This window comes from Gasterosteus aculeatus, chromosome 10, assembly GCF_964276395.1.
Source record: "Gasterosteus aculeatus chromosome 10, fGasAcu3.hap1.1, whole genome shotgun sequence".
Lineage (NCBI taxonomy): Eukaryota > Metazoa > Chordata > Actinopteri > Perciformes > Gasterosteidae > Gasterosteus > Gasterosteus aculeatus.
The window spans coordinates 11,939,526-11,966,982 of record NC_135697.1 but is presented as its reverse complement, the minus strand read 5'-3'; the positions used below and the strand labels follow the sequence as shown (position 1 = coordinate 11,966,982).

At 46.3% G+C, this 27,457-nt stretch overlaps 3 protein-coding genes and 1 long non-coding RNA gene across 5 annotated transcripts in view; 2 read left to right on the top strand and 2 right to left on the bottom strand.

The window, feature by feature from the left end:
• The window catches only part of kcnh8 (potassium voltage-gated channel, subfamily H (eag-related), member 8), a 34,386-nt gene extending 28,562 nt beyond the window's left edge, over positions 1–5,824 (top strand). Inside the window, exon 16 of the mRNA XM_040189518.2 lies at positions 2,947–5,824. Within this exon, the coding sequence (XP_040045452.2) occupies positions 2,947–3,537 (591 nt within the window). The 3' untranslated portion in view covers positions 3,538–5,824. The remainder of the gene's footprint in view (positions 1–2,946) is intronic.
• On the bottom strand, positions 189–3,093 carry LOC120826921 (uncharacterized). The gene is made up of 2 exons (XR_005713315.2): positions 1,960–3,093; positions 189–1,859 (listed from the first exon to the last, which is right to left on the bottom strand). It is a non-coding gene; the product is annotated as an uncharacterized LOC120826921 (long non-coding RNA).
• A 4,638-nt stretch (positions 5,825–10,462) lies between the features above and the next one.
• LOC120826937 (polypeptide N-acetylgalactosaminyltransferase 15) lies at positions 10,463–15,781 on the bottom strand. Its single transcript, XM_040189552.2, has 10 exons — positions 14,940–15,781; positions 14,658–14,824; positions 14,367–14,571; positions 12,875–13,036; positions 12,351–12,468; positions 11,708–11,902; positions 11,485–11,616; positions 11,292–11,393; positions 11,066–11,209; positions 10,463–10,964 (listed from the first exon to the last, which is right to left on the bottom strand). The coding sequence occupies exons 1-10, from the start codon at positions 15,674–15,676 to the stop codon at positions 10,773–10,775; spliced, it is 2,154 nt and encodes a 717-aa protein (XP_040045486.2). The 5' UTR covers positions 15,677–15,781; the 3' UTR covers positions 10,463–10,772.
• Positions 15,782–20,340: 4,559 nt separating this feature from the next.
• On the top strand, positions 20,341–26,412 carry gpnmb (glycoprotein (transmembrane) nmb). Of its 2 annotated transcripts, none has more exons than XM_040188821.2 (12): positions 20,341–20,640; positions 21,571–21,720; positions 21,805–21,945; positions 22,431–22,604; positions 22,693–22,854; positions 22,961–23,284; positions 24,054–24,116; positions 24,270–24,482; positions 24,883–24,988; positions 25,367–25,587; positions 25,725–25,812; positions 25,904–26,412. In XM_040188821.2, the coding sequence occupies exons 1-12, from the start codon at positions 20,571–20,573 to the stop codon at positions 26,055–26,057; spliced, it is 1,866 nt and encodes a 621-aa protein (XP_040044755.2). In that variant the 5' UTR covers positions 20,341–20,570; the 3' UTR covers positions 26,058–26,412. The 2 variants fall into 2 exon arrangements, with proteins under 2 accessions (XP_040044755.2, XP_040044754.2); XM_040188820.2 differs by having other exon boundaries at positions 21,805–21,966.
• Positions 26,413–27,457: the final 1,045 nt, after the last annotated feature.

Sequence of the window (27,457 nt, the reverse complement as noted above, 5' to 3'; positions counted from 1 at the left end):
GAGAGAGAGAGAGAGAGAGAGAGAGAGAGAGAGAGAGAGAGAGAGAGAGAGACGGACCATGTATGTCTGAATCAGCACGTCAGGCATAAGATGGGTAAAAACATTAAGAGAAGTAATGGTGACACAAGAAAGTCTGCCCGAGGAGGTGGTCTTATAATGAGGCTTCATAGAATGACATCACATTTACATTTTTCAATATTTAAAATTTAATCAGTCTGGTGAATCTCAACCCCAGGGTCTCATATGTGGCTTTTTCTTTTTACACCGGACCGACTGGGACTGGTCGGTTGCATTTTAGAATGTAATATTTGGGAGTGTTGGAAAGAAGTTTCAATGTCCAGCTTGAAATAATCCGTTCACACAGACACGCCGGCTCTCGTGCCGAATCCCATGGTTTTGATTGGCGGGTGGCTAAATTGACATTAGACTTTTGGCAGGTGAGAAGGAGTGTTTGCTTCCCCCCGCTGAGCCTCTGTCTGCGTCTGGGATGAGCAGATTCAGTCAGAGAGAGAAAGAGACACATGATGAAAAGGAAATGGATGGAAAAAGGGGGAGAGGGGAGGTAGTTTTATGAGAAGAAAACAAAAAGCCAATCAGTGTGGGAGGGAAAAAAAGACAGGCACAGACAATGGCACAGCATCTGTACAGTTAAGCACATTGGCTCTGTTGTCCTGTCTGTGTCTCTGCGGGTTACCGGCGTCTGACAGGAAGTGTCTCAGCGTGGTCTTGGAGGTTGTTAATCCTCTCTTGGATCCATCCACACAGATCACGTCTGAGATGAAAAAGGGTTGTTTGAACCATGTCTGCTTTCTACATGAACTCAAATATGAATGACAAATGCAGCCGTTTGCCATTTGGCACACGGGGGAGAGTTTCATTAAACACAGCATTTGAAAAGAAAAACTTTTTTGTTTGACACTGTGGTGAACTCTTGCACTCAAGTGGATTGAATATCAGCTAATGTTCCACTCCAGTTTTCGCTCGTTCGTTCTTAACTGTGGATACAAATCCATTAGACCCACTTGACTTCACAAAAGAACGCATGCAATTTGGTGGTTTGTGGTGTTATTTTTTTCTTAATCAACAAATACAACAGTACCAATTCTTTCAAAGAAAAGCATGTAGCAAGGCTCTTGAGACCTGAATCCATACTCGTTAATAAAATAAATTGCAATTTTAAACTTGAGTTATTGCCATCTTAGAAAACAACTGCAAAGGTCAATGTCTTTTTCTGATTGCCGCCCGAAACGCACAAAAGTTGCAGCGTTTTAATGAGCTACAAGAAGTGTGAACGTAGCAATAAATGCTTCAATGCTCTGTGACCTCTCATCTTTGACCTTTAACCTCGTGTCACAATCTATGCCGCTGGAGGGTTTATTCTGGCGGTACCTTTGTACCGCGTCGTGGAAATGTGCGGCGACGCAGGAGAGCTGGAGGAATGAGAGCTTTCCCTGCACAAACTAAGTGATTGCACTTGTGATTGCGAGAAGAGGCTCGACAGTGAGAGATAGGTGCAGACCCGTATGCACAGCAGCAGTGACCTCCTTTACTAAATGAACAGCGGGGAAGAAAATCAAACACCAAAAAGCAACGTGTGCGTGTTATCGCTGCACGCGTCTTGCAGACACTGGGAGACATTTGCAGTTATTGAGAGGGGTGTTTCCGGTTGGTGAATGTGCTCGGCCAGACGTTCTCCAGGAGAGTCTTAACTTTTCTGCCCCCCCCCCCGAGCTGGAATTCTTGCACGTTTGGAGCAGCGAGCGGAAGGAAGTCGAGGTGACTTCATCAGGAGCCTCCTCTTGTGGTAGCGTCGTGGTTTTGTCTGAGGCAGCTTTCTTATTCTCCTACTTCAGGTTCCACTTGGAAATTATCAGGTTTACAAAAGAGAAAACAGCTAATTCCTTATTGTTGGTAATTTTTACGTAATTCTCAAGCATGTTATACAAGCATGACGGGTACCTGCGGCTGCGGTGGGTTCTCGTTAACCATGGCTGCTGTTTTGTCTGACGTCCTCCACAGACGGTCGTCCCTGAGGTGGGAGGACTGGAATCATGTTGACAGCGTGTCAGATTGGACTTTCCTGTCGCTCTCTCAGCTCTTCTATTTTTATCAGAGCCGGAGTTTAGACCCCAGCTTTCATCAGCTACCACAAGAGGAAGAGGAGAGGGAAATTAATGAGAGAGAATATTTATCTGTATGTGTCTGTATACAGTATTGTGTGGGGGTCCTGCAGGTATCTGTGTATTCAGTATATATGCCAAACATTGTGTGTCCATGTCACCCTGTGACATGAAGAGAGAAGCCACCTTTTTCGCTGCCGTGATCACAACGTACTGGATCACCTCTCGCCGTATTCCCACAGCGACCGGAGCGGTTCCCACCTGGAGTCGTGCGTCCTGCTGAGGGCTGATGTGCATCCGGTAGCACTGATGTGCACGATTGTTCCAATGATTGGACATGAGTGATTTCACGTTGGCGAGGCTTGCCGGCCGCGCCCTCTGTGGACACGCCACATGCAGAGAGCGGCTAATCACGCCGACCGCCATCATCAGCGTAATGACCGATTGCAGCGGCACGGCGATAACGTGCCTGACTGCAGGCTGGAGAGCCAAATATGACCTGAAAATACAAACTTCATGATGACGTCCTGTACACTCTGCAGAGTGTATATAATGTATGTCGCACTGAAGTCTGCCTGGACTCAGTTGGGTATTTGGTCAGCTACTTGGTGGAAAGTGAGCGAACACTGAGGTAGTTTTCAATGAGATAAAACTAAATCAGTGCAGGAATGGTGGACCTGATTACACTTAAATCTAAAGAATTGAAGTTACATTTTTTAATACCAACCGTCCACAGCCATGAATCAATTTTCTTTTTTTAATGCCACACACCCATGTTCAGTCTTTTTTTTTCTTCTTTAAAGATGAGAATTGTTTGTGTCTGCAGGTGAGTATCCTCGGGAGGGAAGTAGCTGACCTTGGACAAGTCATGAGGAGAATGGCCCAGCTGATGGAGACCGTGATGTCATCAACGCCACAGCCTACAGCAGTGCGCCCGACTCACTGCTCCCCAGCACACCTCACGTACCTGCCCCATCCCACCCCTCCTAAGTCGTTCCCCCCACCAGCCTCCTCTCAGACTGCCTCCGTACGGACGGACGTGCCCGTGCCACTGCCTTCCCCTCCCTTCACCATCCCCCAGCAACATGGTGGAATGTGCCACAAGGACCTCCTCGCACATATGTCCCAGGACCTCCAGCCGGGTTTCTCCGCTTTCCCCGCCTCCGCTCCCAATCCATCTCGCAGCCCGTCTGCACTCCGACCGCAGCCCGTCGCCTCGGACCCTCACCTGCCTCCCTACCCCCTTAGCTCGCCAGTAATGTCCCACCACGACGACGGGGTCTCCGTCTCCATTAGGCAAAGGGAACACAATCCACCACCAGAGGACGGGGGAGACGAGGGCCTCCATCGGAGCTCCGGGTGCTTTCTGCAAGCGGGACTTGGGGCCGTCTACCACAACCCACCTAAGGGTTTGTAGCGGCCCTCCGATTGAACATTCCGGGACCATGCAGGACTTAATCCGGAACATTTTCGGGGGGACATCTTCCCCGAACTTCAGCTCCGGCTTGACCGTGTCATACCATTGGAGGAAGGACTTCGATTCCTTTTGTTTGGAAGGCACGTGTTAACAAATCTCGCTGCATGAAATCAAGCACAGAAGGTTTAGGTGCGTTAGCTTTACCTTATAGAATGTAGTGCTGTTAGACAAGCTGTAGAGGTTTGGGTCTCTCCCCCCCCCCCCGCCCCCTCCTCCAGGCTGTTAATGGTTTCTGGTCAGCTGGTCTGGCTGCAGGAGCAAAAAGCATTATGAGCGGAGGTGGGGTTTGTAGACAAGAAGGGGGTGTCTACGCGTCCATCCCCCAAGCCCCTGTCTCGTTTTAAACCTTTCCTCGCGCACTCAACCCACACAGGGTGTCCTGGATCGCGTGCACCAGTGCCTGGCCTGTTGGGGCTGGTGGACTGGGAGCACAGAATATTGTGAGATGGGACAACCGTGCTCTTTACCGCTGCCCCTCAGGGGGAAGAGGGTGGAGGAAGCTGGTTATGGAGGTGTGTGTGTGGGGGGGGGGGGGGGGGGGGGGGGAGTGTTTTGCCTCGGGCCGCCCGATCCCTGCTGTCGTCCGTCACACTGAGCCGAGGGACTCCTGCTTCTTTTTCCCAGCACACACCGACGCTCTCTCTCTCCCTCTGTGTTTATCTGTCTCTTGCTCTCCGCATGCCTTTCCGGGCCTTTTGAGTGGTGCCTGTGGACACACATTAACATGCCGCACGTCACCCTGTGGAAATCCAGCTTGCCATTTATCTATCTATTTAAAGGAAACATGGTTCAATCTTTTATTAGCCGAACCTGGCATTTACTGATGCATATTTATTGTACGTTGGCTCAGTCTAATAACTGGGTAGGTTTAGGACAATGTAGTGGTCCCCTGTTGTTAATCGGCCTGGAGCATCAGTGCCGATAATAGATCGGTCCGTGATCCATGATGGGGCCTTATTCCCGATCGTCAGCCGGGGGTTTTACATCTTTTGAGATCCATTTCCTCAGCTGTTCAGAGCAAAGGCAATACTCCCATATAAAAGCATTAACAAAAAATTAAAGAAGCTTTTATATTTCTATGAATGTATCAATACTAAAGATGTATTTTTTTACCTCAAGTAATGCAAGAGCGTGGGAGGGCAGTTGATGATGCCACTGTATATGAAGTTAGTGCTGTTTGCTGGTACCAGCCGATGCAATCTTAAACCAGGGAAAAGATCCAAACTCTCGTCCTGGCAGATCCGTTGTACTCTTTTGACTTGATGTTTGTTTGCGGCTGCTTCTCTGCAAATGGAATGTACTGTAATAAATCATACTTTTTTTCCCATAACATTTTGATATTATTAGATACAAAACAACTGTTATGCTAATAAATGACAAATAAGAATGTTAGGCCCGTATGTCCTTGTTTTCGTTTAGTTTTCAAAGAAACATTCATTGAAGCATGAAAGACGTTATGAGATATTCTCATCCAGGTATAATCTTTTTACAGTTTTACAAAATAAATCAATAAAAAAACAAAAAACAGAATAGTTAAAAACTATATTCCTTAAAACCTGCATGCAACATGATGACAATTATTTTGTTTTGAAATTCCATGTTTAAACCTTTGCTCATGAAGGAAGTGTAATTCCTGATCAGTTCCATCAATATGATTAAAATAATATAAAACGTATTTTTTGATTAGATAGCTCAAAGCCTATTCGTCCAGCAGATCTATTGATTTGCTTTGTAGGTTTTTACAATAATCTGCTGATATCCAGATACATGTATGAAGTCATTGGATTACAGCTAAACCAGGTAAAAACTATGCTATGCCGCTTCAAAATCTATAGTCTACATGTCAGTAACCCGACGAGAATCTGCTTTGGGCCAAACTCTAACATATGCACGCTAACAACCTCACAAGAGCAACTGTAACATGCGGGTGGTAACCATGTTCACATTATTAGTTTAGCATATTAGCATGCTAATATTTGCTCATCAACATAAGGAGTTACGTGTGAGGCCGATGGGAATGTCGTTTATGGAGGATTCTGGTCGTGTTATTAGTTCAATTGCAACTTTGAACCAATGATGGCGGCAGTGGAGACATCGGGAGCCCAAACGTTTCACGATTCACCATGACTGAGACTCACACATGTGTGAGCACCGTCTTATGGAAATCCAACAGCTGTCGCTGAATTGTTGTTTTATTCCATTCACCAATAAAAAGCTACATAACAAAGTTATTGTTGCTGAATCTCTGTCCTACAAGGCTGTTGCTTGTCCACGTTGTTTATAATAGCGGTGTGTATTTGTTTAGTGCACGCGTGAGTGTGTGTGTGTGTGTGTGTGTGTCCGTCTTTTGTTGGCTGCTGCGGCGGTTCATCCGAGGTGAGAGCGCGGCAATCGTCATGTCCCGTTGGTGGATTACATTTACAAGTCCAGCTGCTCTCACCTGGCATGCTGCTGCTCCACTGTGTGTGTGTGTGTGTGTGTGTGTGTGTGTGTGTGTGTGTGTGTGTGTGTGTGTGTGTGTGTGTGTGTGTGTGTGTGTGTGTGTGTGTGTGTGTGTGTGTGTGTGTGTGTGTGTGTGTTTGCAGGAAGTGGACTGAGGGGAATGCTAGATCTGTCTGGATAAGAAACATACATCTGTGGAGATCCAGTTGAAACATACGTGACACTTTTAGGGACAGTGAAGACATGTGCGGCCAGATGATCCCGGGCTGATCATTTTTCACCGGTTCCGTGTGTCTTTTTTAATGAAAAGAAACTTGCAGGTGGGTTTACACTGAGGATGATTATTTGTGGGTTTAGCAGCGCCTCCCTGGGAATGCTCTTATTTAGCCCGGGGTCTTGAGGACCCATCCATATTTAATGGCCTACAGACAATCCCATCCTGGACGTTTATGCATCATTTTATCCACCTGCTAGCAAACTCATCTTTTATTCACCACTTCCCCACAATCTGTCATTAGCCAGCTGAAGCCCAGCCGCCTTTCTCTTTCCCACCACTTGTGGTTTCAGATAAAAGTTGGGTCTTAAAGGGATCAAGAGGAGAGGGGAACAGAGAGGGAAAACAATGTGGTTGAAACATGTAAAGGAAATGCTGAAAGCAACAATTAAAAGAGAAACCAATACAGTAAAAGAGGTGGGATGTGGACTTGTGATGTATGAGTATTCATTTTTATAATATCTTAAAAACGTCTAATTGCGTTTCATAGTGTTTCTATTGCTGTCGGTTCAATCCTCTCTTCACATTATTTAACGATGGCCCTGACCCAAATACAGCAACTATTCATCCCCGTCCAGCCTTTTCATCTGTGTGCACACAGAGAACCGCTGCGCACACACACACACACACATTCAATCTTCCATTCAAATGAGCACTTTATCCCATTGAAAAGAGCCTCTTCACTCGACCCCCATCCCAGAATTACAGAACTGAAAAACACCATCGCGGTGCTGGAGGTGTAAACCTCTCCTTGGGCATAATGGAGGTATGCTGAGATCTGCCTGCCGTGGTGAGGTGTCTCCGTTAACTGGGACCCGATAGGCTGCCTGAAAACAAAAAGAAAAGCCCAACTGTGCGCTGGACCAAGGACACAATATGTTTGTGTTTGAACTAGTGTGCGCTTTGTACATATATCAAGGGGCTGTTTGCACATGATAGAGCGCACACATACGTGTGAGACAAGCAGAAACGTTCCCCACGGGGGGGGGGGGGGGGCTTTACATTCACCTGTGCCACTCAAGGTGAAACAGCGGCTACTGCTGCACATCCAAATAGTCCCGTTTGCGCTGAAGAAGGAAAAGAGGGGGAAGCTTGCAGGACATGTTGTGTGTTTGATAAATGAGTCGAGGGGGCTCCCCTGGGTGCTGCGGTACAAGCGGTGTTGGGAGGGAGGGAGGGCGGGGGTGAGGAACAGCACGCGTGTCAGAGATTAATGGCGGTTTCTCCTCCCGGAAGCGCGTGTAGGACTCGCATGGCCCATCGGAGCGAGCATGCCTGGAAAGCGGCTACATCGTCTCCACTGTTTTCAGAGCAGCGGACAGAGGGATCATCAGCATTTGGAGCGTTGTGAGGCAAAAAAGTCTGGACCAAAACACCCAATCGTGTGTAGCAGAAGATAAAAACAGGGGGTTTTATGTATTTGAACACCTGGCAGGATTTTACTCTTTAAACACAGACAGCTGCAGATGAAGTACATTTCCACTCTGTTGCACAGCTGTGTGTCTTTGGAGGAGGACCAAAGCAAAATTGACACTGCAAAACGAGCCAAAGTCCTGCAGCTTTTCTGTATAGCCGTACAACCCCAGATTGGGCATTTAATGATCCATCAAGATGATAGCAGAAGAGGGCCCGCTGTCTCTGCTTTGTCTTACGTTTTCTACAGCTACTAGACTGAGAGAAAAGGGAGATAGTTAGTAGACTGTTGTTTGCATCATAATCAGGCGCGACTGTAGATGGAACTCTCAGAATCTGATGATTCAAATACTTAAATAACATTCTCGCCACCTGTTAAGCACCCTTTATATTTGAGCCGCGCCACTGCTTTTATATTCTCCTCACAGCAATTCCAAAGTTTTGGAGGCATTGCGCAGATACAAGTATCCTTGAAACACTTGAATCCGAATTCAAAGGCCCTTGCGAAGGGTTTGTGTCACCAGACACTGTTTAAACGAGACATTCGGAAGCCTCTGTGGTCTCTGACCTTAATTGCTGCTGCAAGCCAGGGTTTTGTCACATTTTAATGCACTTAATCTTTACTCAGTGTCAGTCGCGGCTCCTGAGGCCCGTCCACATCCACCTAATTGCACAACAAGCACATGACAAACGGCTGAAAACAACCGCGTCCGTGTAAAGAACACCCGAGGCTCCGGAAGCCTCACACAGTAAGTACAGCCAGCCGCGTCCTGAGTGAAATAGACCCATGGATCTTCATAAGGGGGCCGCGGCTCCGCGCACCGCGGCAGCCGACATCCATCCCCGTCTCAGCGTGTGTGTGTTTGTGAGCATGCGGCATGTTTAAGGTCCTTCTTCACTTTCAGTCCTCTTATGTTTTCACAGGTCGATTCTGTCGGGGCCGAATCAGGACACTGATGCATGAATCCTGAGCTAGTTTACATCTGACAATACTTGTCTGTCTTACTGTGATTACTGTATTAAAAAACCCCACAGTGCAGAAATGCCTTTGACAGAAACTGAGCTTGCATATGAAAATACGGACAGGACAACAAAGCACAGGTATCGAATAAAATAAAGGAACTCATTTTCGGTTTGAAATGCAAAGGGCATGAACCAGTATTACTTTCATTTGATAAAATGTCATTCACAAGCAAAATAAGTATAAACGTAACTTCATTGGGAAGTTACTTATGGTCAGTTTGCATAACAGAAATCCCAAAACACACACGGAAAAGTAAGCCGGTGTAATTTTCCGTCACAAATTTGGAGCATTATTAAAATCCATTGTATTGTGTCATGATTTAAAGGTGTGGGCGACTATGTCCTGCAGTCTGTTGGGCTAACATCCATTTTCTCTTCACAGTGAAACGAACCCACAATGACTCCGCGTCCTTCTCGACAACCTCTGAAGTTGTAAAACAGAGAGACGCTGCGCCCCTTGTCCACCAGCTCAGTGGCCTGTGGTCGTGTAACCGAGTGAAAGGACGTATCAATCAACAGCATGTTTTTTTTTACCTGTGCCTCCGAGCTGCAGACATACCACATGACTGTTTTGGGGTTTTTTTTCATTCTGAAGGTGCTTGTGTACTTGACTGGTCTAAGTGCACCACGGGTTAAGAGGAGCATTACTGGGACAGAGGACAGGCGGTTATTAGCACTCGGCGCCTGGGGACAAGGGGAGCGTCCTCCTGCCTGCCAGCTGACCTCTGAACCTCAGTGGCTTGAATAAAGGCCACACTAGTGATTGGGAAATGACTTACAGTAGACACGAGGAACCAAAAACACCTGAGTACCAGGTCAATATATTCAGTCACGTGTGCGTCTGGATATTACTGTCACATGGTTGTGTTTGCTATGAGGACATCTTTAAGGATGCTCTCATGTGTAAATCATACTGTTTACGTAGCATTAACAAAGTGATCAGACGAGGGTTTAAAAAGGCTTTTTAGGGTAAATGGCTCCCTCTGCTTTCTGTAGCTGATAATGCATGAGTATTGGTCAAGGTTGAATGTGAAACACAATCCCGAACACGGGGAAAACCAGTAGGACATTTTGTCTCAAGCATTTTGTTGAATTTGATCACTTACACAGGTGTTTTCAGACCACTTCTCTGACTCTCCTGTTTTGCCATTTCGACCAATGCGCAGGTATAAATGATTGAATGAATGCTGGTTATATTCCATTAGCTGCTTTGGTGTCTGGTATTTCTCGTGATAGCTTATACTGGAACACTTAAATAGAGGAGCGTCATTATCGTGAGAGTCATTAGTAGCAGTGAATAATTACCTTAATTGCCGGAACAGAACGACATCAAGACGGCAAAAGTATCTACAGACCTGAATATTATGTGATTTTCAATAATAAGTCTACCTTTATGTTTTAGATGTTACTAACTTGTCTAATTGTGTTCCATGTTTTATCTGATCCCTACTGGTAATTAAAAAAATAACTCATTTTTCTTATAGCTTCATCAGTTTGTGTATTTTTTTTTCAAGCTCTACTTTTTGATTCAGAGAGAAGAAGGGTGTAATGATGGTGTTGGGCTACAAGTTTTATCTAATATTTAAGTATACCGTGGACTTATTTGTACCTCTGTAGTATTTGGTTTATAGAGATGAGATGAATCTGTGTTTAATGGGATTCTGTTTTTCAGCAGTGTGCTCAAGAACACATGACGTATGACACACATGGATTCATGAAGACATTTATCCTACTAAAGTAGATAATAAAGAAGATCATTTAAGAATATGCTTCCACACTGAATATGAATCAATTTACAATACAATGCGTATTACTAAATAAACAGTTTTGTATCTTGTATTTTACCACTTTAGACGCCCTGTTGTTTGTTAGCTCACAATAAATTGTATTTGCGATCCTTAAAACAGGATCAAAAAGAAGCAAAAGAAGGGCATCTGTTTTTGTATTTTTCTGCACCATTCCACTCCTGCATGGATCTCTACAAAGCACATAGTTCATCACCTCCCTCCCTGATGTCTCTGTATCAAGCACCTTTAGGAGCTACCAGCTGCTCAAAGTGCCACTGCTGTCTGGGGTGATGGGTGCAGGGGCGCAGGAACAGACCTCCCGTCTTTGCGTTGGTGTTGACGTCCCTCGGGCTGCTTGGCGTGAGACCTCCTTCCATCACGGCCTCCAGGCACAACTGGGACTGCTGGTGAACCAGTTGACCGCTCAGCTGAAGCAGAAAAACAGACACGGTCGGAGTGAGCCAAGTACCTCGTGACCGCGTACGTCGAACGGGATAGACACTGAGGAACCTCGTCCCTCCGCTCTTGCCTTTATGAACTTCCACTTGAGTCTGCTGGCGGTGGGCCTGTGCGTGGGGCACGGAGATAAGACCGCCCTCTTTCCGCTGGCGTCCAAGCACAGAGCCCCCGAGGGACCCCAACGCACTTCAAACTCAGAGTTCAGATCGCAGTGCTGCAACGGGAAGAGGGATCGTCTTTGCCGCTCTGTGTGTTACCTGTTTCTGATTATTTTCACCATTGTTGTCAACGGTTACCTGGCTGCCTGTTCCGCTGCACGGCGCCGCGATCATGGCGCCGCCCTGCGGCCCCGGCCCCCGGGGGTAGTCTGCACAGCTGCCGGTGCCGACATTGTACAGCTTCAGACAGGCACAAATGGGACACATCAGCCATCGGCCATCAATGAGTGGAATAAATGCTGTGTGTGTGAGGTGGGGGGGGGGGTGGTACCTCGCCGGACAGCGTAGGTCTGTCCTGGGGGATGTAAAGTTGTGGATAAACTGTAGTCAGGTACCAGTGAAAGTTACGACAGCCCAGATTCCTCTTGAGCCGCAGACGCTCTGTGATGTCGGGGCTCTCGGACTGCACAGAAGAAACCACTTGTAGTATTTTCCATATTTAGTAAAGTCACCAAACAAGTTCCTGACCAGGGCCCCTCAACAAACATACACACCTGCCTGATGAAATGAGCGAGTGTGTCTCTCCTATAGAAGATCTTCCTGTACGCGTCCATCCAGGTGTCGGCTGTCCGGATCTTGTTCCTCTGAAGCAGATCCTGGTCTGGGAAGCGGTACGGCGGGTGGTGATGGTCAAGATGGGCCACACGAGAGCAAGGAACCACCTCCATGGTGCCACCGCATGACCACACCTGGGATAACGGGCACATTAAAAACAGGTTTTGTGTCCCTGTAGTTTTTGTGAGAGGAGTGTTATATATTGCATGTTATGTTTTGCAAGCTGCATTTTGCATTATTTTAATGCATGAGTTCCAATAAGTCCCAGAGCATGCTACATTCCCAAAATATGAATTTGAATGGTCATCGCGGGAAAACAATTCTTCTCCTATTTGTGCATTTGTCACCCGGCCCAGACATTCCCAGACCACTATTGAACCTGAGATTTCCATTTGCAAAAGGAGGCATCAGGTCCCAGAAAAACGTTCCTGAGGCTCTGACACAAAGCAGCCAAATCGCTTAAAAGCGCTTACGTTTATGTTTATTATGTGGCTTGAGATGCAAAAACAAAAGCAATCTGTCATCGCTCTCTAATGTATGAGCAGGTGAATTGCAGATTATGTTTTTTTATTAATGCTTTACCCTGATTGACAGCTCAATTTGTTCCACTCCCCACAGCAGCATCCCAGGGTCGTAGGCTCCCACACTGTGGAAGAAATGTCTGTCCACGGCCACGACTCCGCCTCCTAACGCCGGGCTCCTGTCAAGACAGATTCAGCATCACTGTGCTGGCCAAGAAAAATCGCAGGAGCAGAGTCACATTACTTCAGTATTACAGCCTTAATTCACAAGGCCCACGGGACATAGTGGAGAACTTGTGACTCCTTATTGTGTTATTTCTATGAGCTAGGAGCAATTACACAGGAGGACCTTACTTTACCTTACATGTTATGATTTTTTAATTATTCAGAATTTATAATCCTGCAGCCGCTTTAGGGCTCCCCGCTCTTCCGACGGGAAAAAAAAACAAATAGCGGTGTGTGTTTGCATTTCACACACAAAAAAGATTGATCGTTGCTTCCTCTTGGGCCTCCTTCGATATTACTTAAATAAGTACGTGCTGGTGCCATCAAAGCACAAATGACACCATTTTGCTGGGAACTCACAGCAGAGGTCGAGCAGCTGAGTCTTTATCTTGCAGCCGAGAGTTCGATTCCCAGTGGAAGTCAAGTCTCCAGTCAAACACTCCTATGACTGGCCACTGGGTGGCGTTGTACTCAAATGTCTGCCAGTCGATCACATCCATGATGGGGGACACCACTCTGGTCCTGCGAGGAGACACACACATGCATTTTCTTTTTAAATAAAAAATTGCCCTTTTTCAAGCATTCATCACGTGGTGGGATTCAAAACGAGGTGGATTCTTGGGGCGCAATTCTTAACCGTCCTCCCTTTGTCCTCCTTATCATTGTGCGTTTGTGTGAGTGTGAACGTGTGCGTGCGCGCCTGCCTAATGTTGTGTTCAAAAATGAAGAAACGCCGGACGGACAGAGGTCATCGCTGATCAAAAGGTTAAAATCAAATGTATTTAATAAAAGAGATGGCGTTGCGGTAAAAAGAACATCTCAGCTGAGGAGCCGCTGGTCTCAGCAACCAACAGGCCTCAGGTCAGTCCTTTGACCATCGCTAGTGCCCGTCTGTTCCTCCACCAGCGAACTCCAGAACAATGGTTCCTACAGGTATTTATTACAATGCTTAAAGGTGTGGAAGTCAGTGTCCACACCTCTGGGAGTGGTCTTCTGGTGAGTTCAATGTAACTCGGATTTCGAATGATCCTTAGTCAATATCAGTTGTTGTTCAAGTATTACATGCATTCCAGTTGATTACATTACATCAAATACAATCATAACTGCACATTGGTATTATTCTATTACAGTTGCAGAATTACAGTGGTTTTACAATATTGACATTACTTTATTGATTACAGTTTCAGAATCATGGCTGTATTCTGGTGCACACTATATGCATTTTAATTAATTTTATGAACCGGATCGTCAATGTGTTTCTAATATCCTACACTAACTATAACTGCAAATACATGTGCAATAGAATATATTCATTTATGTCAGAGAAGTGAGTCATGAGTTCCTTTGACGGGGCTTGTTCTTCTTCTTGTTTCTACCAAGAGGCCAAGTCTGGTGTGATACTCAGAAGAAGTGGAGTGAAGAGATTAAAGAGGGGAGGGGGGGGGGGGGTCAAACATGTGGCAGACTGCAGGTCTGAGAGTTCAGCCTAATTACCTTGGTGTAACAAGAGTTGCCCTGCGGGCAGCCTGAGACACGAGAACCAAATGATGAGCGCCACAGCCTCGTTCACAGCACGCACCCCGTGGTTTGCTAATGACGGCTGACATCTCTGAACGCTTCTCATTTCAAACAGCAGAAGTGGAGCAACGAGCTGACCGACTTTTATCCCAAATGTTTAGACATTACAAATATTGATTGTTCCAAAACTCTGGCAATTTAACATTTTATATATTTGGGAGTTCAGCCAAAACAAATCATTTGTATCATTAGTATTGTTGGAATAGAAACAGTTTTTGAAAGAGTTTTTCACTCTCGGTTGCTTTTGTATACATCATTAGAATAGTGGGCCTACCTGTCCTGGGCCACTCTCTCCAGCAGTGGTTCCAGCCAACCCTTCTGGCATTCACAGTGGGAGTCCATAAACACCAGGACCTCTCCTGCAGCTCTGGCAGCACCCAGAGAACGACACCCCGCGACCCCCAGGCGCTTGGTGCTGCGGATCAATCGCACCCCATCCAGATGAGACACGTACTCACTCAGCACGCTCTTCAGGTGACCTGCGAGGTCAACGGGGACGAATACATTGGCATGAGGTCAACACTGGTCAAGGCTGGATGGATGTTGACAGCTGGAGGCAACTCACCGTGGTGGCTGAGGTCGTCCACCAACAGAACCTCCTGCAGATACTGCCCGGGCGCAGTGTCCAGCACACTCTGCACTGTGCGCAGGAGCGTGGACCAAGCCTCGTCGTGGAAGCAGATAACGACACTGGCCGACGGCAGCGACTCGCTGTACTGCTCCCCCAAACACCTGAAACAAATTCACACTGACAAAGCGCAAAAACTTTTCCAACTTGGAACGCGTTTCAATAACCCCAAGTGAGGTCATTTCGGTGCAAAAAAAAAAAAACTCGACGCGCACTCACTCGGGATGGCGCGTGTCGGGCAGCCTGCGATGCAGTGAAATCCTCCCGCTGACCACCTCGTTGAAGCCGTATTTCTGCACCGCAGAAGACTGCGCATCCCCCTCCACAGCCTCCGGACGTGGCCGCGCTGCCTTCCCCGTCGCGCCGTGCGTCGGAGGCGCGGCCGCCCGGGAGTCCTTGTTCGCTGCGGGGAGAAGAACCCTGTAACTCCCCTTCTTCTGCGACGGGTTGTTGGTTCCCTGCGCCGACGGCACGAACAGGAGCTGGTCTTCTTGCAGAGACTTTAGCGGGGCGAGATCGACACCGAGCTCTAACGCGGGGTCCCAGGAGTCCACTATCACCTCCAGGCCGGGCGCATTGGGAATGCCCTGCAAGGGGCGGCGGGGAGGACCGGGTTTCTGGTGACCGCGGACCCGGTGCCGGTTGTTAAGGAGGTCCGAGAGCACCAGAGTAACCAGGGCGAACCCAATGAGCAGCAGCCAGAGGTAGAGCATCTTCCTCCGGACAGCTCTGCTCCACAGCAGCCTCATGGCGATGAGGAGTACAGATGAGAGGGCGATGCGAAGTTGGCCAGGTGCCCTCTGGACTTTCCCATGATTAAGCTTTAACGCCCCCCCCCCCCCCCACACACACACACACACACACTGTGAATTCGATAAGCCTTCAAGAAAAGTGATGAGCTTATCCAAAAGAGTTAAAAAGAGACCACCTCGGTCTCCTCGAGGACAGCTCCGCATCCATGGAGCAGCAGAAGTGACAGACGAAGCAGGTCCAAGGAGACCTCAACTTCTTCTTCTCCTTCTTCTTCTTCAGGCTCACTTTAGCTCTCATCCCGCGGTCCTAATGCCCGCGCGTGGGTGGGAGCTCATAACGGCTCGAAGATGCACCTGATGCGTCCACCTGCTCCAACACCTGCTGAGTTTGATCCCCAAAACCGTCTCGGTAATTCAACTGGATGATCAGAGCACCGTTTGGTGAATCGAATTATAATAAATAGTCAAATCTGGCAATACAGCTGCCACACATGAATATAATTCAAACAGTTTTATGGAGTTTTTTCCAATGTTGCATACGTCTATTTAGGCATTTGTATATATGTGGGACAGAGTAGTTAAGACAATTTAACTGTCATGACTTTTACAGTGTCCTTGAACTCGGTATGTTCAATGAGGCCACATTGCAGAGGAACAATAAAGTGTTTTTCTGTTTCCTCCCGTGTGTGTGTGTGAGAGAGTGGACTTGGTCGAGGCGTCTCCAACAGTGCGTCATCAAAGATTGTTCTCTCCGGCCAGCTGGCGGCGGGCCTCGCGGTCCCATGACCGTCTGTCGGTGCTGGAAAACAGGGCGGCCGCAGCTTCCTTCGCCACGGTTCTCCAAGGAGATCTTGGCAGCATGAGCATCTGTTTTCAACCGAGCGGAGACAAAGACCTCAGTTTGAGCATTTCTGTTTTTCCTTTTCTGTTTATTTTGACACGTGGAAAATGGTCTCACGGTGAAATCAACCCAACTCATGCTCGAACTCAAATCAATTATGATTTTAAGGTAAAAAGCCCCAACATTCATGTGAGGATTTCAATGGAAACAGTCTGAGCGTTTCCATTCGGCACCTCAGGGGGGGATGTTTTCTTAACGGAGACGGCCAAGCAGAACTGAGACTTCACCACATCAGTAGAGATGAAGACCAGCTGTGTGCTTCTCAAGCTCCGTTTCTATTCTGTCTTGCGGCTGAGCTGAGAGAGCACAACACGGCGGTGTAACGGTGGATGCTTTTAAGCTGTTTGGCTTCAGTCGAGGACCAGTCAGCCTGGTGGTGGTGGTGGTGGTGGTGTTGAATGTCTGGTTGTGTCTGAGTAAGAAGGTGGGATTAGCAGCTCACTGCTTTCCTCCCATCAAACACACAGACACTCAGATCTGCGCAGGATGACAGGGCAGGAGGCCTTCTGATGATTAGGATTACCGTCCACAGACAGAGAAGGAGGGGGGGGGGGGGGGGGGGGGCACCTGGGGGCACCTGAGTCCGAGGGGCAAGTTGAAAGAGCAACAAGAGGAGGGCGTTGCAAAGAGGGCGGAAATTAGAGAACGATGGGAGATCGCAGAGATGAGAGACGGCGTAGCTCGGGTTCTTGTGATTATGTCTACATGGACCTCAAGACTGAAGTCAAAGAAACCTTTTTTGTGTATTTTCACTGCTGCACAGCGAAGACTCCCTGTTCCCTCCTGCTGCCAAAACTCACACCGAATCAAAGTTTCCACTGCCAGCACACTCGCAGACACACACCAGGAAGAACATTGACACACACGTTCATGAACACGCACGAGCATAAACACACACACAGAACACAGATTGAAGGTCCAGTCGGTCCACATGCTGAGGAATGTGACCACATTCCACCACTGGACTAGAAGCCAGAGCTGTAAACGAGAAGAGAAGGCCGGACAAGTACTCGCATGCATCCTAGCGCGCGCGCGCACACACACGCACACGCACACACACACACACACACACACACACAGGACAGAGAACAGAGAGAGAGAGATCATAACAGGGATTTTTGGCAGCACAATGCATTTCTAGTTTGTGGTTCATTCATAGTTCTGCAAGCAGTGACGTCTGGAGCCTTCTGCGCCGTTGGAGCAAAACAGTCTCTCTGGTGCTTTGCTCTGTTGAGGGTGTACGGATGCATGAGGTTGGATTTGTTCTATCTGCGCAGGCCAAAGGAATAAGCCTACCTGCTAAGACGCTCGTTAAAAACACTGGTGCCGTGTTCGCGAGAACCATCACCGACCTCACAATCAACACGCAAGTTGGGGCTGAAGTCAGCGTAAAACCACGCTGATCCACAGGAAAAACCTCCTGGGGCTCAGCTCACTGTTAAGGCAAGGCAATGGTACTTGTATAACACATTTCAACAACAAGGCAATTCAAAAGGCTTCACATGAAATCATTAAAAACATCCAAACATAAAGCAAGCAGATTGACAAACAGTTAAGAACAATGACTCGTATAAGCAAAATGGGCCAGTCTTTGATTTGCCATCTTCTTCTGAAAGGGGTAAAACTATGATTCCCAGTTAGCGATGGGGTGGAAAGTGAAGCGGCACATAGTTTTCTTGGAGGACTCAAAACACACCCTCCAGCTCTGAAGTGCACAGACACACACAGAGTTCACCGTAGCTTATTAATTATCCATATTAATCCATTCTGGCGTATTAGTGGCATCCTTTGACCTAACCGCCGCGGTGTGGCTATATATAGATATATATAATTAGCCGTACAGCTGGGAGACACATCTTACAAACGTGGGAAACACACCCGGGGCGGCAGCTTGCACACCGTCACGCCGGGTAAATGGGCCACATTCTGGTTCCAGTTGGCTGTCTGCTCCCGTGGACTCCAGGAAGATGAGGACATGACAGCTAGAGTGAACGCGGGCAGCGGGCGAAAGACGAAGGACCAGAAAGACACGGTGTCCTCGCTGTATCAAGTAAAAGTTAGGAGTTGATTCATCTGACATCAGTTGTGATTATCAACCAATAAGATGGAGTTTTGCTATCTCTGATGTAGTCAAGTATCTGCTAGGCAATAAATGCAAGACAATTATTATTTTCTACTAGCACTTCTTTTATCACTTTGTAGTCTGGCTTTCTTGGAGAAATTGTACTTTCTTCATTCTCATTGTTCTGGTTGGATGCACTTTTTGCAAGTTGCTTTAGATAAAAAAGTTCGGCTAAATGATTAATCCTTGAAACTGAATTGACATTTATTGGGAAGTATTATTTTCAGTTTTGAAACACTTTCTAAGAAGATTAATCAATTCATCTTGGAAATAAGCGTAAAGTTAATCCATTCTTAAACGAATACTTAGTTGCAGCTGTATATTGTGTTCCAAAGGAACTGACTGCTGAATTATGTGTTGTCTTAAAGGTCATTTGTAAATATTGTTTTATTTTATTTGGGGGAAAAGTATATTACAATGATCCATTCATTAGCTTTAGGTGTAGCGTGTGACTGTATTTGAGGGAGTGTGGGAGGAGCCTCACCAACCTCCACCTTCCCAACCTGTCATTAGAAGCTGCGGAGAGGTGCTGCCCCCTACTGATGTACAAACAGTACTGATGTCAGCCAACAGACTTTATATTAAAAATAATCCTATTTCAGAGAGAAGTTACTGGCTTTCTTGCTGAGCGTCACATCTCGCGGCCTTTATCGGGGGATGATCTTAGTTGTCGTGTCATTTTATTTTTGATATTCATTAATGTTTACAAATATTGCGGATAAAAGCACGTGATGATCACTCATGGAAACTGTTTTTGTTTCTTGACTTACTTCAGCCGCACGCCATTGAAGAAAAAATCGCAAATTAGGATTTTGCCGCTGGATTTAATTTCTACACAGCTGGAATTTAAGGAATCATTTAAGGTATACTTTAGAATATTGAATGCACACTGTAGCTTTCTCTCACTTCAAGCAGTGCACATACATTTTGAAATTGATTTCGTTTAAATTCAAGAATAACAAACTATCCTTTGCTTTATATTCAGTTGACGTTTCAATCTCACTGGAATTACGCGTCACAGATACTTTCTTTTATCTCCCCGATATTAAGGGAATTCTACTTTGTGTCTGTGACCTTTAGATGAGTAAGGTGTCAGCGGGCTGTTTGTGGCCCTTCGTTGCAGTTTCAAAACTCTCCTTGTGACAGCAGACGAGCCGCTGCAGTATAACGACGCGTCCATCACATGTGTCGAGTTGAAAAAACGAAAAAGGCAACATCACACGGAGCGTTTCTTCCGCTTTTGGGGGGCGGGGGTGAGTTGTGGCGCAATAACTCGCATCTCACGCACATCCATGTGCGGCTCATCGTGACTAAGCGCGATGAAACAAATGAATCGAATAAAGAAGTCATGCGCTCAGTTGTCCCACGCGGAATTTAAAGTTGATCAGGTTTTCAGAAGAAAAGAAAAATCACAACAAAAAATAAATCCCTATAATGCAATTAATATCAGTCAGTCTTTACCAGTGACGATTAATAAAATTAAGCTCACGTGGCGTCCGATATTTGACTCTTAGATATTTCTCCATTCAGGTAAAGGTCAAATTATGGGGCATTTTCTTGAAACGTTTCCAAAATGTATTTTTATATGCAGTGACATAATTATTATATATGTTTGTACCGAAAGTTTCACAATCAAGACAAAGATACGTCATATTAAATGCGTCGTCGGCACCACCAAGACATATTATCAGTTTATCCAAACAAGCAAACAATAAATCACTAATATTGATCTTGATCTTGAAGAAACAGCCTTGAGTTGAATTAAAAGCTTTGCCAATGTTTTTGAGGCCAGAGGGAGAGGGGCGTGCGCAGACACATCTGGTCGCTCATGAGTTTCCTGCGTCCAGACTAATAAGGGATGAGATGCGTCCTGTTAGGAAACGTCACATGTTTTTGCACACAGCATCCTCCAGATTAAATTATTTAAGATCAGCAATGGGAAAGTACTGAGACAGCGGACGGGGACAGAGAGGGAAGTGCTTTCACTGTCCGCGAACACACCGTTATATTGGATTTTATTTATTTAGACGGATAGACTACCAATTTTGGATATCGACTTCGCCTGCTGAACAGCGATGAAAGGCTTGCGGTTCGTTTTTCTCCTGGTTTGTGCCGTCTTCGTTGGTCGAGCTGATGGACTCAAAAGTAAGTTGTGAACAGTATTTTCAACAGTAAGTCGGTGTAGAGACCTGATATAAAATACTCACCGCAGACTCATCACACATTTACTGCATGTCCTTTTCAAATATTCCAAAAGTCCAAGCTCTGATTTAATTGTTTGGGGAAAGTCTTATAAGTATTATTTATTATTTCGCAGTAGTGAAGAAGTCTTTCTGATATATTAGTCTCACAGTTTCCCTTGTTAGTTATTCGCTGAGCTGCTGCGCACTCACAGTCCCATGAGCTTAATTAAGGCGTCAGCAGCAGCAGTCAGGGAACTCTAATTATCTGTATAAAATAATGCTTTTTATAATAAAGGCTTAATTCACAATGATTCCAACATGGGAAATCAAACAATTGAAAAAACAAATGAAACATTATCAATAAAAAAAGAGTTTGTTCATCCAATTTAATATTACATGTTAATGTTTCAAATGTCAATATTTGGCATGTGTGAGTTAACACAAACAGCTGGATGGTTTTCCCAAAATCAATTTTATAGTTTGGAATTTATAGTTTCCAACTGCCATTTGTTTTAACTCTTAAATCTAAATTATGACAGAAGTCATGAAACAAAGGTATGGACTGGATCAAATGCGTCCACACATAATAATCTTTCAAGGACTCCGATGATTTCATTTTAGATGGGTTTCGATAGAGGTTTTAAAATCTCCACTGTCTGAAGGAAAAGGCAATACATTGCGGTCGTGGAACAAAAAATCAGTTTGGAGCTGTTCTTTTGCAGGATGAACTTCCCAGAAATGACCATGGATTATAATAAGAAAGCCATTTTCTGCAACTTTCAAAGAAGAAATATAAAGACTCCAAAACAAGTCTTTGTGCATTATTGAGGAAACGTCGAGGATTCTTAGAATGATCTGTGTGTTCTCTCTCTCTCTCTCTCTCTCTCTCCAGCATACGGTGACATGTTTCCCCACAAGCACGTAGGGAAGTCCCCGTTTCCAATTCCACCAATCCCTGGCTGGGATCCAGACACCAACCCATGGGACGACTACCTCTACCCTCCACTAAACCCCAAGCCAAAACAACTCATGCACCACAAAGGTAAGTAAAGTCCTCTTTACTCTCTGGATTCTTCCTGTTATATTTTGGAATTTTTTTTACATGAAAGTCAACTTTTTTCTGCAGGTAAACCAAAGGTTCATCTGACCAGCGACAGTCCGGCTCTCAATGGCTCCTGCATCTCCTTCACCGCGAAGTTGGAGTACCCTCCGTGCCAGAGGGAGGATGCCAACGGGGACGTTGTTTGGGATGAGCACTGCCAGGACGGTACGGAGCTCGAGGCGTCAGGTGCTGCCAAAAAGCAAGGCCAGGCCACGCCCTCTGACACATTGCATCATCGTCCACCACAAAACAACTCGGCATCATATGAGACAGCATTGAATAATTGTTCTGGGTTGTTGAGAACAGACGTATAATTTAAAATATGCATTTGCCATTTTTAACACGTCACTTGGAGGTGTGCTTCTGTCCACCTGGAGAATGGAAGTCAAACATTCACATTCTGTTTGGCTCCGTTTCTGCTCCTGGGAGAAACACCCTACATTTCAACAGATAATTGCTCTAAAGCTGGCTTGCTCCGGCACGAACTGTGTGTTGCTACAAGGATGGTGAGACCGAAGCAAAACGGCTGAAATGTTCCATAGCTAAGAGGAGCTGCAAAGCCATTGTTGATATACACATGTAAATAGGTGCAGATGAAAAACAATTGTTTTTAAATAACACTATACCTCGCTCTCTTCTGCCCCGAGAAGCCAATGGACAAGTGCGGAGCGGCTACGTGTACAACTGGACCTCCTGGTTGGACGACTATGGCTTTGGAAAGTGTACAGACTTGAAAAAATGCAACGTGTTCCCCGATGGGAAGCCCTTTCCTCAGCGCAACGACTGGAGCCGAAAGAGCTACGTTTACGTGTGGCACGCGATGGGTGAGACGAGACCAGTTTTCAGACTTCTACATATAGCAACGAATGAGCAACTGATTAACGCTCAATCCATCTTCTCGGTTTGTCCCAGGCCAGTACTTTGAGGCGTGCGGCGGTTCCTCCTCCAGTTTGACCGTCAACACCACCAACATCCCACTGGGCGCAGAGGTCATGGAGGTCATGGTCTACAGGAAACGTGAGCGCAGAAAGTACAGCCCCCTCAGCACCGACAACAGCGTCTTCTATGTCACAGGTGGAGAAAAACTCAAACGTGCAAATTCATACAGCGTTTAAGATGTTTCAGCCAAACGGACAGAATTCATTCCTCCCCTGACGCACTCTCTCTCTCTCTCTCTTAGATAAGATCCCAGTTGCAGTTGAAATCTCCCAGAAGGCCGCAGCCAACCAGTCCGAGAACGTTTTCGTTCGCGGCGAGGACGTGCTCTTCAAAGTCCAGCTCCACGACCCCAGCGGGTACCTCAGAACGGCGGCCGCCATCGACTACATCTGGGACTTCAGAGACGGCAACCAGCTGGTGACCCACCGCGACGTGACCACACACGCCTACAGCGCGCTGGGGAGTATGAGTGTGAAGCTGGTGGTAGAGGCGGCGTTCCCTGCAGAGTGTCCACCCACCTCCGCCACCCCGACACACGGGAGCTCCAAGTCCTCACCGGCCACAGGTACCTGCATAAGACCCAGGGTGACACACCTCAATGAGGCTTGCAGGTGGCCGTTGGAGACGTTCATGTAGGCTCTACTCGGCCTACATGAATCATCCTGTGGGCGCGCTAGTCCTTCATTAAGTTAAAGGACGCAGTTAATGAGGGGTTTTTTTGTATTATTTGGAACAAACATATATTGTGCTGTATAGCACACACTCAAAACGTCTTTTCAGGCGGACAAAATTCCTAATTTCTGGTGTACAGAGTGCCCATCAGATTGGGCAGAGAATGAACTTGCTCACCTCCGTGCGTGTTGTCATTCGAGTTTGTCCTTGCTTTGTTGAGAAAAAGAGTTCGGCTGTGTGAGGTTTGGGTTCATGTTCCTGCATGTGAGCGCGCTCCACTGGGCAACTAACGGCCACCGCTCTGCACTGCGCTCATGAGATGGTTTCAGCTGATAAACCGTCCAGACCCACGGCGCCGGACAGTTTTAGCTGTGGCGGCACTTTGGCCATAGTTTGCACTTTTAGCCCCGTTAGCTTTGAATGGCCTGCTCAGAACCATCAGCAAGCGATAAACGAGAAGAAGATTGTTTGTCATTTGAAGGGTTTATGCTGTTAATTTCAAGCAGGACACCAGATCCCCCTTCGTCCCACAATTGGTCCTGAAGTCTGACGTTGATGGACAGGATAAAGCAAGAAGCCACTCCCCCCACCCCAACCCCATTGAAGTGTTACCTCACATAACTAGATGTGTCCTGAATGTTTTCCTGCGTCTCTTACCCCAGATGCTCCCACCCCTCCACGTCCTGGTACTCATGCTGGGACTGTCAAGATGGAGACAACCCCAGGTGAGCCCCGGAGCCAACAGTGTGTTTGTTTACGTGTGTATAAGGCAGAAACAGAGAGACGCAGGAAGTGTGTGTATCCGTGCACGGGCTCATTAAATATGAACGAAGGCCCAATAACTTGACTACTTAAAACAGTCAAGTTTTCTGTTTCAGTGCCACTCAGCACCAGGCAGGCCCTTCCCTCCTCCTCTCCTGCTGCCATGACAACCAAACTGCCAACCACAGAGAGCCTCTTCCCGACCGTTGACAACACGACCCCAGAGTGGAACCCCACCACCCCGGCCTGGCTCCGCACAGGGAACCTCAACAGCAACGAGTGCTACCGCTACGCCTACGGCACCTTCAGTGCAAACATCACCATTGTTGGTAGGTGGCGGACGTGATTTTCAAAGCGGTGCCAGTTGCTGTGTGTGTCGCAGCGTGTTTTATGGCAACGCCAAAGTCAGAACATTTTGAGGTAAACACATAGTGGCTTTAAAATTGAATTGGAAAATATGGTGGATTATATAATTTACATTGTGGCCCTGCCATTGACAGTGAAATATCCACTAAATATTAGACTACAACTACTTTATGTATTTTCATGAAATCTTGACTGACTTTTAATGAATAATATGATCCTCTAGTGCCACCCATTGCTCAAAAATATTATTTGTTCATTGTCTGATTGGTTTATGTGAAACTGGCCTTTTGATACGAGTTCAATTATGTTGGGATTTAGGCATCAATCTAATCAATAAAAAAAGAAAAAATCTGTTGTCCACAGAGCCCAAGCAGGCATTGAGCAGCAAGTCAAAGAGCCGCATTGTGAGTGTGCTGGCTGCCCGAATGACCGACACGGACGTCGGCTTCCTGGTGAAATGTCTGGGAAAGTAAGTAGGGATGGATTTATTCAATTGGAGTTTAAATTTATTTAAAGGTTTCTCTTCACTGCTTTTGGGAAAAATCCCCAAAAAGTGTTGAGAAAGATTTTCAAGTGTCAAAAAGTGACCCTTTTATTTAAAATATCTAAATTGAAATTACTTACATTGGATCTAAAGGTTTAGAGGTTTATCATATATCGGAGTGATAGGAAATACGTATGATTAGTATATGGACAAAGATTAATCAGACTACTAACACAATTCAGTTTTATTTTGAAGGGTTTAAAACCTTTTGAATGTTAAAAATTCAATAAAACTGCAGTCATGTAGTGCTACCAAATATGTATTTAAAAATTTTTCGTTCAACCCTTCATCGCTCATCCTCAGCATCCCCACTTCAGCCTGCACCATCGTGTCGGACCCCGCCTGCACTCAGGTGCACAGTATCATGTGCGATGACGTGGCGCCATCATCGCAGTGTGAAGTGCATCTCAGACGGACGTTTCCGGCGCCCGGCACCTACTGTGTCAACATCACCCTGGAGGACGCCGGGAGCCTGACGCTGACCAGCACCACCGTCACCATCAACAAGTCCCAGGACGCGCCCGGTGGGTCACACACACACACACACACACACACACACACACACACATTCATTTCCAACACACCTGCGTGAGCTTCACCGTGCCGCTTTGCAGGAAGGATTGAGGTTTCTCCGTCTCACTGCCGTTCTGTCCCCCCGCAGCGTCCAGGACTTCACACACTGCAGTGCTGCTGTCTTCGACCGCCGTGCTGGTGGCCGTTTTGGCATTTGCGGCCTATCTGGTCTGCAAGTATGTCATCTTGCACATGCGATGAGTCTCAAGCGTCCCAACAAAACACTTCCACTCCCTCTCACTTCACTCCTCCGTCCGTCTCTCCCAGGCGTCAAAAGGTGTACCGTCCCAGCCAGTGGTCACTGTTCGAGGACGCCAGCGGCCATTCTGGGGTCGGAGGACGTGTGAGCCGCTTCAAGGAGGCACTCTTCCCCTCCAGCGAGGAGAGCCATCACCTTCTGACCGAGAGACGTCCTGTGTGAGCTCCGTAAAGCTGCACCAACGCTCTGATCTTTTCCTGCGTGGCAGTGGACGAGGTGGCTGCTAGATGAAGTCTGCTCGAGCCACGGTTGTTTTCAGATCAAAAGAATTGTTTTATTGCAAATAAAATTGCAAATAAGTGCTGCTTCACAGTACAGATAATCGTGATACTAATCAAGAGTTTAGAATGACATCCGTGAGTTAGTTCCAGGATGAAAAGGTCGTGGCATTGCATGCCCTTCCTAAGTGGAATTAATTGAACGGGAAATTTTAAAAGATGAAAAAACTAATTCAATAAATTTAGTGAGAACCTGACGACTTTAATAAAGGTTGTAAACTAACCGCTAATTGAAGACAGTGATTTCTCTCCATATCTAGTCGTTCTTTTACCAACATTACTTCACTACAAATTATGCACATATCATTTTTAACCATTCAATTATTTTAGGTTGAGAAAGTATAAAATAAGACAAATTTAATTATGTTTTTTTATTTTTATTCAGAGGCATTTGACAAGTGGAGCTGTGTGTGAAGGGGAGGTGAAGGGGCATAACAATGGTTGCAGAGAGATGGTGAAGAGAATATCATGCTGAAATTAGATCACTTTTCCAAAAAACTCAGAACCAGTCCCTCATCTGTCTCATACCAAGATTTTCCACGTTACACAGCCAAGAAATGCTAACAGAAGAAAATGGCTACTGAATCAGCGGGTGAGTAGCATCTGTGAAACACAAAGGGGAAAAAAAGACAGGACTTTATCTATTTTGAAGTCTTTCAAATAAACAAAAAAAAGGACAGGCCCTTTTTTTTCTTCTTTTTTTTTTTTTTAAACTGTATTTTTTCATTTTAACTATTGAATGCAAAATCAAACTGGTGATTTGACTTTCCACAAAAAACCCAAGCAAAAGTCCAAATACATGTAAGCCACACCACCAAAAATAGAAAGAAAGACGATTGGTTGAGGATTTCAGTTGAGCCAAAAAGAGTACATATAAACACTGGTAAAAGAAAATATTTTGATCACTTTCGATTATTCTCTCAATTCTAAACAGTACATGATTTTAGTTTAAGTTTTCATATCATAGGGGGAGCCATAAAGGAGGGGGGGGGGGGGGGGGTTAAATTCTAACAAATAGAAGAATGCCTCTACTTCAAATACTTGTCTAAAGAGGTAGATCAAAACAAAACTGCGGTGGAGGGAGAGGGGGGGGGGGGTTGCAGGAAGGAAGCGGGGAATCTGGGATTTTTAAGCATCACTTGTGCCCCCCCCTGGTTGAGCGCGGTGTAATGATTGCGCTCACATTAACGGGGGGGGGGGGGTCTGAGGCATCAATGCGCGCTGGCGCTCAAGTGGGGGCAGGGTGGGATGCCTCGCACCACAACCCCCCCTCTCCCCTAAGCT